At 37.9% G+C, this 20,122-nt stretch overlaps 1 protein-coding gene across 4 annotated transcripts in view; it reads left to right on the forward strand.

The window, feature by feature from the left end:
* Window positions 1–20,122, forward strand: part of PPP3CA (protein phosphatase 3 catalytic subunit alpha) — a 325,335-nt gene that overhangs the window by 150,764 nt on the left and 154,449 nt on the right. For all 4 annotated transcript variants that reach the window (XM_003985136.5, XM_003985137.5, XM_045056052.1 and 1 more), the window contains one exon: window positions 13,452–13,652. In XM_003985136.5, the coding sequence (XP_003985185.1) occupies window positions 13,452–13,652 (201 nt within the window). The remainder of the gene's footprint in view (window positions 1–13,451; window positions 13,653–20,122) is intronic.

The following is a 20,122-nucleotide window of genomic DNA, read 5'->3' on the forward strand; positions in this document are numbered from 1 at the left end:
TTTTTAATACAATCTAACTTGGCAGCCTGGTGAACTGAACTCAAATTTATCATCCTGAGGTCATAAAAACAAATTTTCTTCTTTCTTTTCTTTTTCCTTTAATTTTCTTTGAACTTTTACTGCACTTTGAACTGTTTATGTCTCCATTACAAAAGTATATATTATTTGTTTGTAAAATTATTTCTTTGTACAAATGTAAATATCCTCAAAAATCATGATGTTAATGTTTTAAGAAAATTTTATCTAAAAAGCAACTTCAGAGGTATTTTCTCAAACTTTAGGCTTATAAAGGAAAGTTGCTTTTAGTTAGTTTACATTTAAGTAATGGATAGAATCTTTATGACATTTTTCTTTCTCCAGGACTTACTGAATGCATATACCCTATATGTCATTTTTTAAAATATAGCTTGATATGTAGAGTATTAGCAAATCAAAGACTATTTTGAGTTTCATTATGAATGACTGAACACATTCTTTTGGGAATGAAGACATTTTCCTGATTTAAGTTATATTCCAAAAAAAAAAAAAATCGACAATATAATACAGACTTCATTTATGTGTTTCGATCAGGGAAGGGGACATTTCACTGAAAGTGAAAGTATGCCATAACTGAGCCATATCTCTTTTAAATATTAAATTATTTAAAATCCCCTCTTTGTAACAGTGTATTGTTTGGCAATCTGGAATAAGAGATATTTAAGAAGTGTGGAATGTACATTTGACCCTGGAATAATGGATTTGAACGGACAGGCCCACTTATATGTGGGTATCTTTTATAAGTACAGTATAGGAATGTAAATGTATTTTCTCTTCCTTATGATTTTCTTAACACAATTTTCTGTTCTCTACCTTACTTTATGTTAAGAATATGGTATATAATACATATGACATACAAAGTATGTATGAATTGTCCATTTATGTTATTGGTAAGCCTTCCAGTCAATAGTGGGCTCTTAGCAGTTAAGGGTTTGGGGAATCAAAAGTTATATGCAGATTTTCAAATACACAAGGGGTTGGTGCCCCTAATTCTCATGTTCAAGGATCAACTGTATACTATCATGATTATCATAGATATCCCCTGATATCCTCTGGGGCTATTGAGAAATATGGAACTGAACACACATACGATCAATTTTGCCAAGCCATCATTCTTGTGTGTTTAGCATATTGAGAATGGCTCCATTCCTTTCCTATGAAATAACAGACACAGATTCTGTGGTGACTGTCCCACCTCTGCTCAACTTTCAATTACCTCTGGGTGTGTGATTGCACTGTGATTGGTAAGGATGATGGGAACTACAGTTCTGAAGAAGTGGGGCACTATCGAGGGCCTTATAAAAAATACATAAACTCTATTGTTAGAGTAATATACACTATTACACTCTGATTTTTGTGGAGTGTGTGTGTATGTAGACATAATTACTTTTCACTGGATGTAACCTATATCTTACATTTGTGTTAATCTACTAGTGGTCCCGCATTTAATCCTGATTTTTTTGGGGGGAAGGGTGGAAATTTATGCCAAAGGATGATTTTAAATGATATGGTGATAAAAAGATTATATTTCTTGTCTGCCAGTTGTGAATTCTGCACATGTAACTTTAAGAAAAGCACTCCCTCCCACGGGTGCCTAAATGGCTCACTGTCATGCCTAAAGGGGTGTCTTTAAGTTGGATAGTGAAAATTTTATGAAACTGAAGCTTTTTGGCTGTCTTGGAGAACCATAACCCAAAGTTATATATCCTGGGAATTATGGTGTTCTGTTTGTCATTCTATATGTGCTTAGAATGAGCTAGATAAGCTAGGCTTTAGCTATTCTTGACAGCTGCATTTCACAATACATTTTTCATTGGTGTCTGGTAGTAAGATTTGGATCCACTCTGACCAGTAGTGATAGCCATCAAGCAAGTGGTAAAAAGAAGCGAAAGGAGGACTCTCTCCTGAATGACTTCTGACACTTAGGGATGCTGAGAGAGTGTTAGTCTAGTAAGTATCAGTTATCACAAGTCTGAAAATTTTTAAAAAGGATTTACATTTACTGATGCATACTTCAATAAATATATAATACTAACATTTTTAAAGGTAGAGAAATGTTCTTTTTAAATTTTTTTTTAACATTTATTTATTTTTGAGACAGAGAGACAGAGCATGAACAAGGGAGGGCAGAGAGAGAGGGAGACACAGAATCTGAAACAGGCTCCAGGCTCTGAGCTGTCAGCACAGAGCCCGACGTGGGGCTCGAACTCACGGACCGTGAGATCGTGACCTGAGCCGAAGTCGGACACTTAACCGACCAAGCCACCCAGGCGCCCCAAGAAATGTTCTTTTTAAAGGTAACATTTGAACTGCTTTCTGAAATGCCATAGGATAGCACTTTATGAGTCTAAAAGTACCGAAGCACTATTGTATCCAGGTGATATCATTTTTATTGTTATGGGTCAATTTTACATCACAAGTAACTGCAAATTTTATCTGTGATCCTGTATTCACATATGGCCTTAAAAGCAAGTTAGCCCTTCAGACTTTTCGTAGTGATTTTTTTCCTGTCCCCTTTTTGCTTTTCTAACTGTTGCTCACTGTTGACCATGTCTGTTTCATCTTGGGTGTGGCCTCTTGGTCCACCCCGCCATCTGGCATCCATAGTCTCCTTCCTGTAATGAGTGCTTCAAAAAAGACACTTACTAAATGAAGGTTTCAGTTTCTGAGTTATTTTGGTTATTGACTATCCTTTTTATAATTACATACTTTTAGACTGAACAGGCCATTTGTTTCTATTCTCTCTTCTTAAACTAATTCTAGTACCACAGTAATTTTCCCCAAATTCTGAGTGAGCAAGCCAAAAAAAAAAAAAAAAAATCCATTCATTTTTTTTTCCTTCATTCAGAAATACATTGATTGACTATCTATCAATACCAAAGCATTTGTTTTGTTGAGGCAAATTACGCTCAGAGAGTGAGATTGTCTTTGCCAATAATTTAACACAGGCTCACTGTGGGAATTATAATTTATAACGATATTTCACGAGCCAATAGCATATGGGGTAATGTCTCCTAATAAGACAATAAAGAAGTAACAGGCTCCAAATCAATGATAGATTAATTACACTATTGTTTCAGGCTAAGGGGAGATGAAAGAAATAAAGCTGAAATGTAGTGGACGTATAACTGTTTAGGAGTTGGTTCTCAGAAGAGTTGGCTTAGCTAACCAAGAGCTGACGTCCAGCTGCCAGGGTAAAGCAAAAGTCCCTTGTTGCTAGAGTGTGTTGCTAGGGGAATGAAGGCGCTGGTGATGTTGGCGGGCAAGATGATCTTCCAGCTCCGTTTTCACCACTCCTCCAGAGAGTCACCTTGCCATGGCAGGAGTTAGTGTCCAAGGTCTCTGTATATGTGCTGCGCAAACGAGCCTTGCCCAAGGTCTTTGGAGAGACATTTAGATCAGGAAAGGGTACCTTTGCCCCAACCAAATACTCTTGGTAAGGCCTCACAAATTCTTGGTATATAACGTTTCAAAGTCCCTTACATCACAGTGGCTCTGCCCTATGCTCTTATTGATAAGTCCCCAGCGGCACCCATCAATAGATAGGCCACTGAGTGCTTATTGACAACAACAGATGTTGATGCTAACATTCTAACACGGTTTCCTCGATGTAAACAAATTCACCCTTAGTTCAAAACAACTTCACTCAAGTCACAAACCAGTGGGTTTAACAGCATGACCATCAGTACACAACAGTACTAGACGAGACTTTCAATGGGACTTGGTTGTTAGTCTTTCTACGTAATTATTCCAATGTTTTTTGAGTAGTAATGATTGACTTAAAGAGTTGTGGTATTACATGTCAATTTAAAGATGACCTTATAATTAATCTGTTTCCTTAGTTATTTGAGAATTTTTTAATGCAAAAACTAGGCACTAAATAAGAGTGGAAAATCTCCCTTAAGTATGGCTTTTTATTAAGGAAGGGAACGCAGTCTGTTGCAGCTTTCTTATGAAATTAGCCCTTTTCCATTTGATAGATTAAGAAATTCATGTTTGATTTAAAATCAAAATTGGCAAGTACATTTTAAAAATAAACGAAACAAGTGAATATAAAGTCTCAGAGGATATAATTGTAGGTGGTAGTCACTAAAGCATTCCAAATTTTAAATAGATGTGTGAAGATTATGATTCGGAGAGCACACATTGGAGGTGCTAAGAATTGGGACCTCCTGCATGCTTTTTTTTTTTTTTTTTTAATAGGAATGGGTGTTTCTTAGAAATGGTGGACCAGAGAGAGTGGATAAGAGCAGTTCTGGTCATCAGACCAGACTGAAGCAAACAATATAATCCGGTGTAAGCATTACTGAAACATGGAGAAGCCCAGAAGACCTGATATTTCACTATTGTGCCCATAGGGAATAGGGAGCAGAGAGCCAAGACAGTGGGGAATTAAATGCAAACCTGGGATTTTAACTCCTGCCCTTGGCTCTCTAGAGGGTGACTCTGAGGCAAAATATTGATCTTTGCTTCACTGTGGCACACAGATATAAGGAGATATGCCAGATTTATCATTTTTAAGCCAATCCAATCCCCCCTTCTGTGCAAAAGTGGTAACGTCCTAAAATTGCCACTTAGATTTACATTGTTCGATACTTGGGACATAGATTTGCCACTTTATCAAGACCTTTCAAAGAAGAGAAAGCTTATTCATTAAAAAAAAAAAAATCTGATGCCTGTAGATGATTTAACCACAGGGATGGGGACAGTGGGTGGGCATGTGTGGGCATAGAAAATATGTGGGCATCTAGAGTTGAATGATGAATTTGAAAGGAAAAGAATTGTGTGTGGGCATAGATTGATTTTTCATGTCAACTTCCAAGTTTAATTGAAGTCTAGGAGGGTTCGCTATTTTTATTACAGAGATTTCTAAATTTTACATGTATTAAAGAATTGCTAGTCAAATAGTCCAACTCCAATATAGGTAAGGACCTTGGCTTATATTGCGTGTCATAGGCCATTGAGTTGAGGACTTCTGAATGGTAAAGTATGTCTTGGGTTGAAGAAAGTTTTAGAATCCCTAGATACTTTTCATTTCTCAGGGAAAATTATCATGCTCCAAGGGAACTGCTCGTTTGGGAAATAAATTCAAATTGTCTTAAAGTATCTTGTTTGTGTTTTGGTTTTTCTTGAAGTAACTTGTTCATTTTTTGTGACATAGTTCTCTAAAAAAAATCCAATGTTCAAGGCAAAAACGAACAAATAAATAAAAAAACTCTGTGCTTGGGATGCCTGACTGGCTCAGACAATAGAACATGCGACTCTTGACCTTGGAGTTGTGAGTTCAAGCGCTATGTTGGGTGTAGAGATTACTTAAAAATAAAATCTTAAAAAAACACAGCCTTCTATGTAAGTTTATCTCGGTGACTAGAATTTTATGCATTACTATAAGTTTTCTATTCTAGAGATTACTGTAAATACCATTTGCTCAAAATATTGCTGTAGTCACTTCATCTAGCATTGAGAACTGATACATATAGTTGTGTACCTGCTAATATAATTGAAAATGACTCATTATCTATTTTTAATTAAAAAATTATAGAGTAGACGCTTACAAAATGACACATCTTCAATTTTTATATATTAAAAAAGTTTTAACTATTTAAGTTAAATATTTAAAGTACTTAATATTTAATTAAAATCCTTAGTTTAATCTGAATATTCAATACCATATATTAAAAACCAGTAAGTATAACTTTGCTTTTATCATGTATAAACTAATTTGTGATTGCCCTGGCCACCATGTTAAGCACTGGACTTGTACATATAACTTTTTTTATTTTCACCACAAAAAAATCAGATTTTATTTAAGCTTTTCAGTAATGCTGAAATGTTTTGAGATTCTTAAAATATAACTTTTGTCAACTCATCTTTCATGTTGAATAAGTATTACATAATTTATTATGTAAGACAACTGCAATTTTTCTAGTAATTAAATTGAACTAACCAAAATATCAGAAATGTGGAGTTTTGCGATTGAACTACCTAACCTTACATGTGGAAGGGGTAGTAGACTGTCACCTTCCCTATGTCCCTGAGTCCTTAGATTTAAGAGTACAGAGTGGCCAGAGAATAAGAAAAGTTGTACATAGAAAGGATAAGGAGTGGCCATGTATCAATAAGCATATTTAAAGGAAAAGTATTTTGAAATTCAGGTAACAAAAGAACTCTGTACTGTAAGGTGCTCATTTTCACTAATTAGTTATTAAATCCCTTGTATTGGAACAGTAATTCTTTTTAATTAATTAATGTCTGATCTTTATTAAAGAATTGCTTGTAGCACATTTCAGATTTATGTTCAAAAGTACTGTGTATAGTAAAAATTCTTTAAGCCAGAGGGAAAAAAGATCGCTTATTTTAAGAAGTGCATCGAGCACCATACTACCCTTTTATAATTACTTTGGAGATGTTACATAAAATACCATTGTGCTGTATTTGCATGTAAACATTCAGGAAAACCAAATGAGGCATTCAGTTTGATAGTGAAATGATCAGTACACATACTGTGTCTAAAGCTGAATACATTTTAAGACTCTGGGTCTGAGTGTTAATATTCAGAGAAAGTGGGTAAGGAGGTCTTTGATAAGGATGGGGGACCTCATCATAGCTGTAGTAAAGAAAAAAAAACACGAGTAAATAATAAATTGGGGTTTTATTTATAGACGCACTGTGAAGATTTTTTTTTAGTTTAAGTGGGACCGGATGTTTCTGTTTACAAGATTAATATTCAACCACATTTGAGATGGGTAAGCATATTTTGACAGACATTAATGTCTGTAATGAAAGCCAGAGACTTTCAAACAAACAAGTGATGAATGTCCACAGAAATGGCATAAGTAGGACCCTAGTAAATAAGTTCCTACAGTGTTTCTTAGAGGCTAGCTGTGGTTAATTTTTAAGCTGTCTCTCCTAGACAATTTGTTTTGTGTGTCTTTGCATATAGATATCATGTGCATGGATTAGCCTGTAGCCCAATACTGGTAGAAATTTTGTAAACCCAGGAGAATATAAATCAAACCTAATTGCTCAATATTAGAACCCAAGTGAAATTTAGTGAAAAGTCATCAGCACTTCCTTTTATACATCCCTTCACTGTTTATTCAGAAGCAGGATCAGATTTCAGAGTAATTTTATTTACTGACCATGGCATTACTTTTGTATATTTTAGCTGGCGTATTATATCCTAAAATTAACATATTCTATTTTTCATTACTTAAAGGCAGAGCCTTGTCTTCTGGAGCCACCTAAAAAATGAGATATTTATTATATACTTTAGACAGAAGAAAGCTGTGTTTGCATCTAAGAGTTTATAGGAACCCAGACATAAAGTAGATGAAGGCAATTTTTTTCCCTTACATATTACATTGTCTCTCATTTTCTTTAACTTTTGTTCTTCAGTTTTGCAGTTTAATGCTTTTCCAGGTATCTCAAGCAAAAACTTATATATATATATATATATGTATGTATATATATATACATATATATACATATATATATACGTGTATATATATACGTGTATATATATATACGTGTATATATATATACGTATATATATATGTATGTATATATATATATATCTCACATGATAATCTCTTCAGAGTCTGGATCTGCTAATATTTGTTTTCTGTTGCCTACTTCTCCCTAGTCCTTCTCACTGCCTTGTGTTGAATACAGTACATTGCAGGTGCTTAGTAGGTGCTTGATGATTGATTGGTTGGTTGATTGATGTGGTTTGATTAGAACAGTAGTTTGTGACATGTACAAATGTCCACGAGGGAGAAATGGAGTGCCAATTTATGGAGGTCAGGCCAGAACGTGTTTTAAGTTGTGTTTGACATGTGATATCCTTAAGCTGTCTCTTAACATGTGTCAACATAAATATCTTGGACAGCCCTGGTGCAGACAGTAGTCACATGAAATATGGGACAAGAGCTGTTTCTGTACACATTCTGATTACAGAGAGGGGTGGAAGAAACGTGTCTGGACTTGCAAAATAGTGTATCTGCTATGGTTGATTGACATTGTGGAGCATGTTTGGGGGGTGGGAATGAAACTGCCTGGCATTTTGTATGCCTTTACTTATGGTATAGATCCGTGAATCTCAGTCTGGATTTCCTATCAGCTCACCCCAAGTTTCCTTAAAACCGTGCCACTGCCCTGGCCCTATCCTAGACAGGTTAAATCAGAATTTCTAGACATTGCCCCTCAGCATCACTCACTTTTAAAAGTGATTCCCGGGGCGCCTGGGTGGCTCAGTCGGTTAAGCGGCCGACTTCGGCTCAGGTCATGATCTCACGGTCCGTGAGTTTGAGCCCCGCGTCGGGCTCTGTGCTGACAGCTCAGAGCCTGGAGCCCGTTTCAGATTCTGTGTCTCCCTCTCTCTGACCCTCCCCCATTCATGCTCTGTCTCTCTCTGTTTCAAAAATAAATAAACGTTAAAAAAAATTTTTTAAAGTGATTCCAGCGTGCAGTTTTGAGACAGTTTGGAGTTTTGTAGGAACCAAAGTTAGAAAAGAAGAAAGATTACAGAATATACTTTTCACTCTTCCCTATTTTCCTACTTCCTTGAGAAGGATGCGACATGGTCCAATCATCATCTAGTATAAACCATTTGTATAGTTTTAAATGTTCTAGTATCCATATTAAAAAATAAAAGAAATAAGTGGCGTTAATATTAATAAATTTTATCTAGTCCAATATATCCTAAATCTTCTTTCAGCATGTAATCAACATACAAATATTAATGAGATATTTTACACTCTTTTTTTTTTTCTCATATCAGGTGCTCTAAATCCAGTTCATATTTTGTAGGCGTACAGCTCATCTCAGTTTGGACCAGGTGGTTTTCAAGTGTTCGGCGGCCATATGTTGCTAGTCAATTGGACAGAACAGATTTACAGGGTAAAGTGCTGGAGTACAAACCAGGAGACCTGAAGTTTAGTGTCGGGTTTGCTGCTGAATAATCCTGTGTCCCTGTAGCATTCACTTAACCCCACTCTGAACATCAGTTTCCTCTTTTTTCATATGAGGCTGTCCGGGGTCAGTCTAACTTAAGACTTCTCATTTTGAGTTTTCTAATTTTGAGTTATTAAGAGTTTTCTAATTTTGCTCCAAAGAACCCCAGGATTTTGTGAGCATACCTTAACAGTGATCATAGGGAAGAAAGAAAAGTGAGCCGCTTTAGGCTCTTTTTTCCTTTGGATATACTTGAGGTGTCATTTTTTTTTTTTTTTTTTTTTTACTAAAAAAATGAAGCAAAACAAAGACTTGAAAAAATCACTAGGCTAAACGTTTTCTTTGCCTGTGATTCTTTCTTGCAGCATCTGTTAAGACTATTCCAGGAAGAGGTCAGGCAGCAGGTGTCCTGCTCTTCCAATGAAGGTATCACCATGGCAGTGACTCTTGGATATTTCCCATCAAATAGTAGGAGTAGCTTTGATAGTGGTTAATCTGGGTCGGATTTGCGGAACAGAAACCTCAAATACCTAGATATACTCCAGAGTGAGAGCAGACCACTTATGACTACTGAGGTGCATAGCTGTCATCTAAAACTGATCTTGCCCAAATCAGAGGAGGAGACACCTGACTCTTTCAGAGCTGTGGTCCCCATGGTCAGCCAGAACCTAGGGCTAGAATAACTCTGGATACCGGGCTTTTCTGACTTGGAATGTGTTTCTCTCTGATGGATGAATAATTGACAACAACTTCAGTAATTATTACATAGATGCCAATATTGGATACACATGATTTTGGTTCCCAGGCTAGTAACCTTTCTCTGTATCAGGTAGATGAACATTCCGGTGGCATCAACAAATAGGGGAAAAAATGAGATCATATCCTGTTCATTGGAAATCAGTCTGTGGCAGATTTCCACCATCAATGACATGGGAACACAATCCTGGTCCAGTATCTTGTTTGCCTTTAAAGCCACTGGTGTAATTTGCTTGAAGTCAGTCGAGGATGTACATAACCCTAAATTTTAGTGACTTCGCTGTTATATTGGAGGGGGAAAAAAGTGACATTGAGTGGAAATTGTGGAGTGAAAAAAGCTGAGAGTGATTCTATCTACTTCTAAGAAGACTATTATTGCACCATATTCCATACTTAATGGGCAATTGTAAGAAAATTGTTTCAGCAAGAGTCAGCCAAATATCAACAGATACTTCTAAATTTTATTAGCATGCACAAACTTAACTCCTTCAATCCTGGTGTACTCTCGTACCAATAAAAGCAACTTGTAATACTCAAAGCAACGGAGGGAGAGGGAACTCCAATTTTATTATACCAGGTGTAGCCATTTTTATGAGTTAACGAAAGGCTTGTTTTCTAAGCACATTGGATTCTTTGGTCGAAGCAGTTTTTGCTTGGTACTTGTCACCCATCTGCATGGAGGACTCTAGGTGAACAGAGAAAGCAAATGAATATGACCTTTGTAAAGCTAGTATTTTCTTTATGAAGGCAAAGCGTGTACAGATTCACAAATATTAGCCCACTCTTATTTTTGTCCCAGAAAACTTCTCTCTGGCTTACAGCATCTCTGCATTCAAACCTTGGCATCATTGCTGCACATCTCGGTTCCCTGGGGGCCTTACCATCTGTTTATCTGGTAACAGGCCCCATCTCATCAGTTTCCCTATCATCCAGTTGGAAATAGAGCCCTCTGGTTGGCCTTTTCCCTCTCTTTTTGCTCCTGTTTATTTGGAACCAGAGCCTGTATTTCAGAGCAGGTGGCTTTACCTTAGCCGATTACCTAGAATTAGCAATTACTGGAAGATAAAAGATTGGCGTCGAAGAGGGAGCAGCTTTTATTACAGTGATCTTGGTGTTTGAGAGAGCCTAGGGACTTGGAGAAAGTCTAATTCATGAAGGTGATGCGGCTCAGGTGCGCTCCCTTTGCCTCTCACCTTCTAAAGGCTTCCACTCTTTCAGGTTTAACTCTTTGATCTAGCTCAAGTTTAAGAAGGCCAGCTAGTACATGGGTGGCAGAGACCCACTGCCTTTATAAGCCTGATAACAAATCAGCCTCCTACCCTGCTGTGCTCCTAGGATTCTTGCCTGAGGATTGTAAACCTCCACAGTTGTCCAACTCCTACCTTGGGAATTAACTCAAAAAAAAAAAAAAAAAAGTCAGCTCTTAGCCATACTCCAAGCATCCTTTTGAAGTTTCTTCCTTTCCATTCCCCAATATATATCTGGGGAATTTGGAGGAGTTGCCAGGTAAGATATTTTCTAATTTCAAATGGTACATAAAGACTCCCCTAAATACACAGGGCCATCGAAACGTTTCCATGTTTTCTTACCAAGCGTATCTGTTAGGTAGGGAAAAGCCGGGGAAGGAAAGGAACAAGATGAACAAAAAATCCCCAAATGCCTGAAGTCTAATGACCTAAATTCCTCTTTTTTTCCTCCTCCTTGTTTAGTTCTTGCGTTTTCTCGTTATCATCCACTACGCTTTGGCATTCTGCATTTTGTGTTTTATTTTCCGTCATGCTTTTGTATTATGTATTCTATTATAAGCTGCCCCAAATAATTTTTGAAAATAAAAGCAGTCTTTATAAGAAACACCTTTCAGTATTTGTTAGAATTTCAGTTTTCAACAGTGATTTCCTCGTGACCTTCCACTTTTTAAGCACTGTCTTAAGTTCTTTTTGAGAAGCCGTGTAGGGAAGTTGTAGACACGGGTATTCTGGCATCAGACTGCTGGAGTTTATACTCATTGGGTCTACGTACAAATGGTCAGGTGATTGTCTTGGGCAAAGTGCTTAATACTTTTAAGCTTCAAGTTTCTCCCCCACCGTACTGTTATGAGGACTAAGTACATTTATATGTAAACAGATGTATGTGTGTCTTACTCATGTTACAGCTTTACTGTCATGTCGGCCTTTATTACCCAAACAATACCTGGCATAAGATAAACACTCTATAAATGTTCGCTGCTAATATTACTGTGTACTCTAGTTATTATAACAACGCTCAGATAGATGTAATCCCCACCCTGCAGGTGAGGTAACTGAAGCTAAAGGAGGTGATTTCACTTGCCCAAGGTCATAAAACTGGTGAGTGGACAAAGCCAAGGTTTGCACTCAGATTCATCTGACCGCAAAAGCCTCATGCTTATCCGCTTAGTCTCCTTCTGCCACTTCATTTTGGCAGCTTAGTTAAATAGATATGCTTGGATTATTAAGAAAATCAAGTTGCACCATTAGTACAGGTTAATTTCCTGAGTTTTCTTTTCTTTTAAGTACTTACAATTTCTCTCGAATAACAAATCCATGCTGTGAGATTGCACAAAATTTCTTGCTATAGCTTTGCCATAAATCTTGCTTCTTTGAGAGAAACTTTTAAGAAATAAGGGGTCTAGGTTTCTTTCTTAATATCAAGTGTTCTTCCTAAAAGAGGAACCATTATATGGAGATGTTCTAATGCATATGGCTATTGCATATGGCAGAGGAAAGTTTCATGAAACTGTGTTTCTGGTCCTTTGAGAGATTTCTAACAGATCTCTGAGTTGTTTTCCAGTAATGAATGCTCATGTGAAATAGACAAACAATGACAGCCTCAATGAAGGGGCTCATTGGCCATTTCTTAGAAATTTAACCTTCATGATACCATCTCTAACCGTGGATCTTTGGATGTCCTGGCACATTGTAGGAGTTTAGTGAATATCCTCCAGCTGAATGAGTGGATGAATGTATTCACAGATGTGAAGAATGACAGTAGCTGTAAGAGAGCTTCTTAACTGTTGAGGTATGGGGGTATGGTCGAAAGAGAGAACGGTTGGTTCTGAGTCTGAGTGGTGAGTTGAATTTGTCATTATGTCATATTTCTAACGACTTGAGTCTCCTCCCTGACACCATATTGCCCTTCAGTGTTCAAGATGACCCTTTGGCACATGCACACACGGATCCTGATTTCCTGTTTAATATCAGTGCATTTATACCTTTTTGCTCTCGGATTCTTGCTCTGTTCTTAAACAGTGAGTCAATCAGTTTACTCTGAGGTGTGACTTTAGTTGGAGGGTTAAATCTGGTCTGGCAGACCTTTTCCCAGTGGGGAAACATCATCTCCTGGGTTAGTTATGGTTGGATGTATGGAAACTATTTTCTTTTGTTGAATTGATTCTTGCTTAACAGAAACACCTCTATCTTTTTGCTTTATTAAACTTAATCAGGATCTCATATGCAAGAGATCGGGACTGGGTGAATCAGCAAGTGATTCCTTTCAGCAATCGCATTGCATCTAGAATCAAAGAAAGAAGGCAGTCTTTACTTTTTGGTAGCCTTTGTTGTATTTTAATATGGGAACTTACAAAACACTCCAATAAGTGGTTAGTAGTAGAGAAAGGTATTTGGCAGTTATTATTGAAACTTCTGTTGGGTTTAGCTAATGTAACAATTTGATTTTTTCCCTTTCAGCTGTCCCATTTCCTCCAAGTCACCGACTTACAGCAAAAGAAGTATTCGATAACGATGGGAAGCCTCGTGTGGATATCTTAAAGGCACATCTCATGAAGGAGGGCAGGCTGGAAGAGAGTGTTGCATTGAGAATAATAACAGAGGGGGCCTCAATTCTTCGACAGGAAAAAAATTTGCTGGATATCGATGCACCGGTCACAGGTAAGTCCTCAGGATGGAGACTGCCTGCTTATACCCACACTTTGTTTTTAACATCAAATCAAAGAATCCTAGATACCAATGAGTCTTCGAATACAGTATTCATCTTACCCTCCAACTGTCAAATGTGTACGTTAAGAAGCAAAGCTATTATAATTATGTCACGATATTTTTTATTTCATGTGTTAAATACCTAAAAGGTCGTGATGCTTTAAGAAGTGTTGTACAGCTCAGAGGTGATAAAGATAACACTTTATTTTAGAGGTCATCTTGTTTGTCTGTGGAAACACTAACTGACACAGAGAACACAACATATTTGTTGGGAAAGATTAGGCAAGGTACACTGAGACTTCCACGGTGGTTGAGCACATCACTGAGTTAAAGCAGTGGTTCTCAAAATGTCGTGCCCCAGACTAGTGTTATCATCTCATTCCTTGGAAACTTATAAAATGTAGAGTCTTAGGCCCCACCCTGAACGACTAAATTATATTCTGTGGGGTGAGGCCACAGTCTGTTTCATCAAGTCCTCTAGAAGTCTCTGATGCACATTCAAGTTTGAGAACCGCTGAAGTTTAGGGAGCAGCCAAATTTCATGCCTTCTTAAGAGTATTTTGTGCCTAGAAAATGTCTTTACTATGTGAGTTTTTTGATGTGTTACTTCTTACGGACAAATACATATTTTGCATAAGTGTAACTTCTCTTAGTCCCTAAAAATTAAATCTTGTCAAAAAAATGTTGTATGGTGTAGCGGGTCAAATAGTAGAGACGTTTGATCTATTCTTTGTGGAGTTTGCTAAACTTGTAAGTTTTCATTTTTCGAAAAACTAAGACAACATTTATTTTCTCCTTCATTATTACCATTCTGGCAAAGGAAAAAAAAATTAGACACAGAATACTGTCCTTTTCAAAATAAAGGGGATATTTTAAAATATTTCACTTATACTACTGATTGCCTCTTCCTTCCAAATTTGTATTACTTATGTGATCGGACTTCAATGGTATATTTGAACGTTGCTGTTAAGAGAAAGAGAAGGTCTCTAGAATACCAGACCAGATCTTCCTTGGTCATAATGTCCCTAATCGTTCTTATTCCGAAGAAATGGACAGTCTTGTTTCATTTTTGGTCGGCAATGCAATTAAAAAAAATAATAATGTGTTTGGGGCCAGGCAACAGGAGAAATTAGCTCCAATGGTTTTAGCTCCCTTTTGGCCAGTGGTGAGTAAATGAAGCCACGGGTTCACTCTGTGTGTATCCCTGTGAACCCCATTTTTTGTGTGTTAAAATGGAGTCATGCTGTATTATCTCCAACTCATAGACACTGAAAAAATGAAGACAAAACAAATGTGAACATGCTTTACTTTATTAGATACTAAAATACTGAAGTTTTTTTCTTATCTAAATATTAGCTTGGAAGCCACCAGCAAAAAGCAAAAAAAAAAACAAAAAAACAAAAAACAAAAACCCCAACCAAACCAAACAAACAAAAAAAAAAACTGCTCTAAAAATTGAATATAAATTCCCCTTATAAATTAATGATAAAATATTAGCTTTAAATGACATCTTTATCATTAAGCTTATTTGTTTTTATTAAGAAGGAATAGCTTGATATTTTACTATGAGCTTATTTTTTCTCCATTTCACATGATAACATGTGACTTGCAGTGAAGAATTCATGTTGAGTTCACTAATGAGCCCAGAAGGTGATAATGGAGGTGATCATTATAACTTAAAGACACATGAAAATAGATATTTAGGGCAATGTATTTTCTGGGATGGAGTCAGCTCTTCTGTTTGATTAGGGTCTGTCCTGAAAGAACACAAAGAGAAGATTCTGGAAGAGTCAGATTTTTGATGTTTTATCCTGGAAACCTTCTGGAGTCCAGGAACTAATTGCCTCCATGTTCACTATACATCACACCTGGTTGTGTCCTAGTGAGATCCTAGCTGATGGTTTGGCAAAGTTTGGGATATAGATAGGAAGACACTGGAAATCAGGACTCAATTGTGTATATCTTTCCCTGAGGGAGAAAAAAACCCAAAACTTTTTAAATAGTGATGGAGGCAGCTCTGGAGATATCACAGAATGTGTAGCACTAGTGAAATATAATCCAAGCAGGACAAACTTTTCTCTAGAGGAGTGTTTATATTTCATAACAAAGGCAGGATCCCAAAGAAACTCTAGTAGATTCCATTGTAGTGATCTCTTTTCCTCTTTTCTGGGAACATAAGGATACGGATCATAGTGACAAAGGAGCTAGAAAAAAAATGATTTTAACATTTGGGTAAAAGGGAAAAAGGAAAAACCTTTTGCATATAATCCACCAGAAAGCTAAATTTGTAGCTTCATTTTCCTAACCCATGAGTTTCTGAGCAAAAGCTGAAGCATGCAGAATTGCAAAATGAAAGCAGGATATAGTGATCAGAGAAAATGACAATCTCTTTGTGTTTCAAGATACTTCTTACAAGAATCTGAACCAACAGTATAATATTTATTTCTGAATTTAGAATATTTGCTGCTTGGATGACTGAATCAGTAAGGTTGTACTTTATTACCAATACTAGGCTATGCAGTGAAAGGCATGGTTCACATTTAAAAATCTTCAGGATAGAGTGTTCTCTATGTAGTTCAGAGCTCCATACTTAGGAACGATGGAAAACTTAATTCAGAGGAGAGGGAAGAAGAGGAGGGGGAGAAGAAGGAAAATACAGTTAAAAGTTACAAATGAGAACCTGTGTAAAAGGGTAAGAGGAAAGAAGTGAGGACTTTTAACGTAGTGGGAAAAGCAGGAAGCCTGACAACATGGTGGTTTTCGAGCGGTATTAGAAATAGTCTCTTGCACGCCTATGTGAGATTCCTGAAAATGGCGAGGTGAGTGAGTCCTGGTAGAAATTGACCAGTAACTTCTTACGTGGAATTCACCTTTAAGTGGAGTAGGAATGTAAGCTCTCAAAATGGAACAAATGGCAAATATTTTGTAATTATACACAAAAGCCCCTCCCCCACTTTCCCTCTAGTCTTCCCTAGTCCTAATTTTTATTCATAAAAATGTTAGGAGAACTTTCAAATGCTAGCACAAAAGTCGTGCTAACATCTGTGCCATGGTTTTCCCCCATTTTGAGAAAAATCTAGAAATTAGCACTCTAGTTATTTGACATCTGGACATTATTTCATTCTTGTAGCGGGTCTTTAATGTTTTAATGTACAGAGCTGCCCAAATCCCCTTCCCCCCACTTGAAGTATTTCCATAGTAATGAAAGGTTTGTATTGATTTAGGATTTTTTTTTTCTCCTTTCAAATTCTGTACCTTTTACTTTGGGGCAGAAGAACCAGGAAGCTGCCTAGTCCCAACCTGAACCCCTCGCATGTGTCCCTCTAGAGGAGAGACAACACTGTGCACCTTGCCCTCCTGGAGGTAGATTTAGATAAACCAGTAACCTCCTCCATGGGAGTAGAGGTGACAAGTAGCTATGGGTCCCCAAACTAAACAAAGGAGGTATGAGGCATGTTTTGCTCTTTTCTGTAAACTAACTTGCCTGATTAGAATGGTAGCTGTTTTAGACATTTAATTTGAAGAATGTATTTCTGTATTCAAGGCATGTTGTCAAGGAAAGTATTCCCTTCTTTGATTCTTTTTTTGAAAATTCAGTTGAGTTTATCTTTGTTTATTGGTAATACACAAATGGATCATTAAAACATGTGGCCAAATATCAGTGTGGCAACTTGGTATGGACTGAATGTTTGTGCCACACCCCAATATTCAGATATTGATGCACTAATCCCCAATATGATGGTGTTTGGAGGTGGGCTGTTGGGAGGTTATTAGATTTAGATGAGGTCATGAGGGTGGAACCTCCATGATGGAATTAGTGCATATATGAGAGGAGGAAGAGACGAGAGCTCTCTCTCTCTCTCTCTCCTCCACCCGAGGATACGGTAAGAAGATGGCCTTCTGCAAACCAGAAATAGGGTCCTTACCAAACGCTGAATATATGCCATCACCGTGATCTTGGACTTTCCAGCCTCCAGAACTGTGAGAAACGTTTGTTGTTAAAGGTACGCCATCCACAGTATTCTGTTGAAGCAGCCCAGACTAAGATACAATTCATTTTGGGAATTCAATTTAATGAACATTTAGTGAGCATTTACCTTGTATAGGTGGTGTGGGTTATATACAGATGAATAAGACCTGGTCTGTGCTCTCCAGGGGCTCAGAACAGGATAACTAAACGCAATATTTTGCCCAAAGATATGTACACCAAACTGCTGGTGAAATCACAAGATAGGATCCGGATTCATTTAAGCCAATTAAGAGGTATCCAGATGGATATAGTTAACTTAAATCCAAAAGTCTTCCTATCTTCTAAATGGCTAAGGTTTCCCTGAAAGAACCCACTGATTATTATATTCCATCTCTGAGTGAAAGAAACAGTTAAATAGCTGAGATCCTGTCTTCATTAGGGACTGAGAACTCTTTAGAAGGTTAGGAACTATGGATGATAAGCACATGAGGTGGAGTCCTTGACCAGAATACTCAAGGTCTAGTTGGGGAGCCAGATACAAAAACAGATAATCACTAAATCATTTGTTAAGAACTGTAATGGAGGTGCCTGCAAACTCATGTGGGAACTTAGAAGAAGGAATGCAGGAAAGCCAGGAACATTTTGACAGATTACATGATATTTGAACTGGATCACATCTGAGAAGTAAAATTTTACTACGTGAAAAAGTGAGGGAAGGGGATTCGGAGCCAAGACAACAACATGTTAAAGGCGCTAGTGTTTTCGGTAATGTGGTTAAGACATGTTTTTGGAGGTTTTCTGTGGGAAACCTGGGTCTCAGAAGGATGTGAGGGTGAGGGTGGGGCGAGACAGAGGTCGGAATGTCAGGTTTGGATGTGAGTCTCTCTTAGGCAGCACTGAAACATTCCGAGACTGTTGTACAGGCACCGGAGAGTCTAGGGGTCTTTGAGCAGCAAGTTACATAATCAAGTTTCATCCTGGAAGAGATGAGTGGACTAGAGAAGGAACTCGGGAGGGGCTTTGGTTAGGAACCTCTCATACTCGCCCAGGGAAACCAAGATGATGCCTTCGGCAGGGTAGGAGGGTTGGATATGATTTTGAATACAGCTCCTTTGAAAATGCTAGTTAATACTAATCTTAAAACATAGGATTAGTTTGTGCTTAAAAATCAGTATTGGTTAAAGACTTCTTGAACAGGGTAAATGGTTTATGCAAGGACCCAGTTTACTACATTTCTCCTTGGAGTTCTCATACTTTCCTGTTTTCCCTTGGACTTAGCAGAGAACAGTTTCCTCATTTAGAAAAGCAAAAGCAGACCAGAAGCCTAGGTTTTTGATGAGAGTGATTTAGAACTCATTTTCTGCTCTCTGGGCCGAGGGGAGAGGCCAGCATCAGCTGGGCAAACTGCTAATCTCTCTAGTTTGTCTGTTTCCTGCACGGGGGGATTTGTCCCTGGGGCAGCAAAGGATTCCCTCAGTGGCTGTGCCTGCCATTTAGCATGTCAGACAGTTGCCAGGAGAACCCTCTGGCTTTGTTCCTGGATGTGAGAGTGGACCAGTGGCCAAGTTTAAGGTCATGGCATTCCTTCCCTTACAGCAGCTGACGTCAATTAGGAGAATTCCCCATGCCTTTACTCTGGGGAGAGTTAAGTGGGGATAAGAATTCAGTGTCTTTTGAGACCTAAAAGATCAGTGTTTATTCTCTTCGTACTATCATTTGTCACTATCAAAGCCGAACATGGCCTTGGTTTATATGGGGATAAAATATTACTTGTGGGGCATTTTGCCCACTTAGATTTCAGCGGCCAGAACTGAAGGGCCTTCCCTGCAGCCAGAGGCCTATTTTGGTACCCAGCCCACTGCTGGCAGTCAGCACAATTCAGCCCCAGCCTGTGGCAGTAGCCCATCAGTTTTAAGTCTTCATTCCCCTTAATTTTGATCCTTGATTAAAAAAAATCTTTTTTTTTTAAATTTTAAACATTTATTTATTATTAAGAGACAGAGAGAGACAGAGCATGAGCATGGGAGGGGCAGAGAGAGGAGGAGACACAGAATCCTAAACAGGCTCCAGGCTCTGAGCTCTCAGCACAGAGCCCGACGCGGGGCTCGAACACACAGACTGTGAGATCATGACCTGAGCCGAAGTCGGACGCTTAACCGACTGAGCCACCCAGGCGCCCCCCAAAAATCTTTTTTAATGATAATGTTGATAACAGGTCACTGCATGAGAGCCAGAGTCCTTTTCCCTGAAGTGTTTACCTCTCTGGGTTTGCAAGGTTGGTTTTAGGAAAACCATCTTAAAAATGAGAAAAGGGAGTCTCAGAAGTTTGAGTCAGGGTTCCTCAAAATCGAGGGTGGGTGAGAATCTCCTGAAGGGCTTTGTAAAACAGAGAATGCTGATCCCACCTCCAGAGTTTCTGATTTAGTAGGTTTGGAAGAGGGCTTGAGACTTC

The sequence above is a fragment of the Felis catus genome, chromosome B1 (assembly GCF_018350175.1).
Source record: "Felis catus isolate Fca126 chromosome B1, F.catus_Fca126_mat1.0, whole genome shotgun sequence".
Taxonomy (NCBI): Eukaryota; Metazoa; Chordata; class Mammalia; order Carnivora; family Felidae; genus Felis; species Felis catus.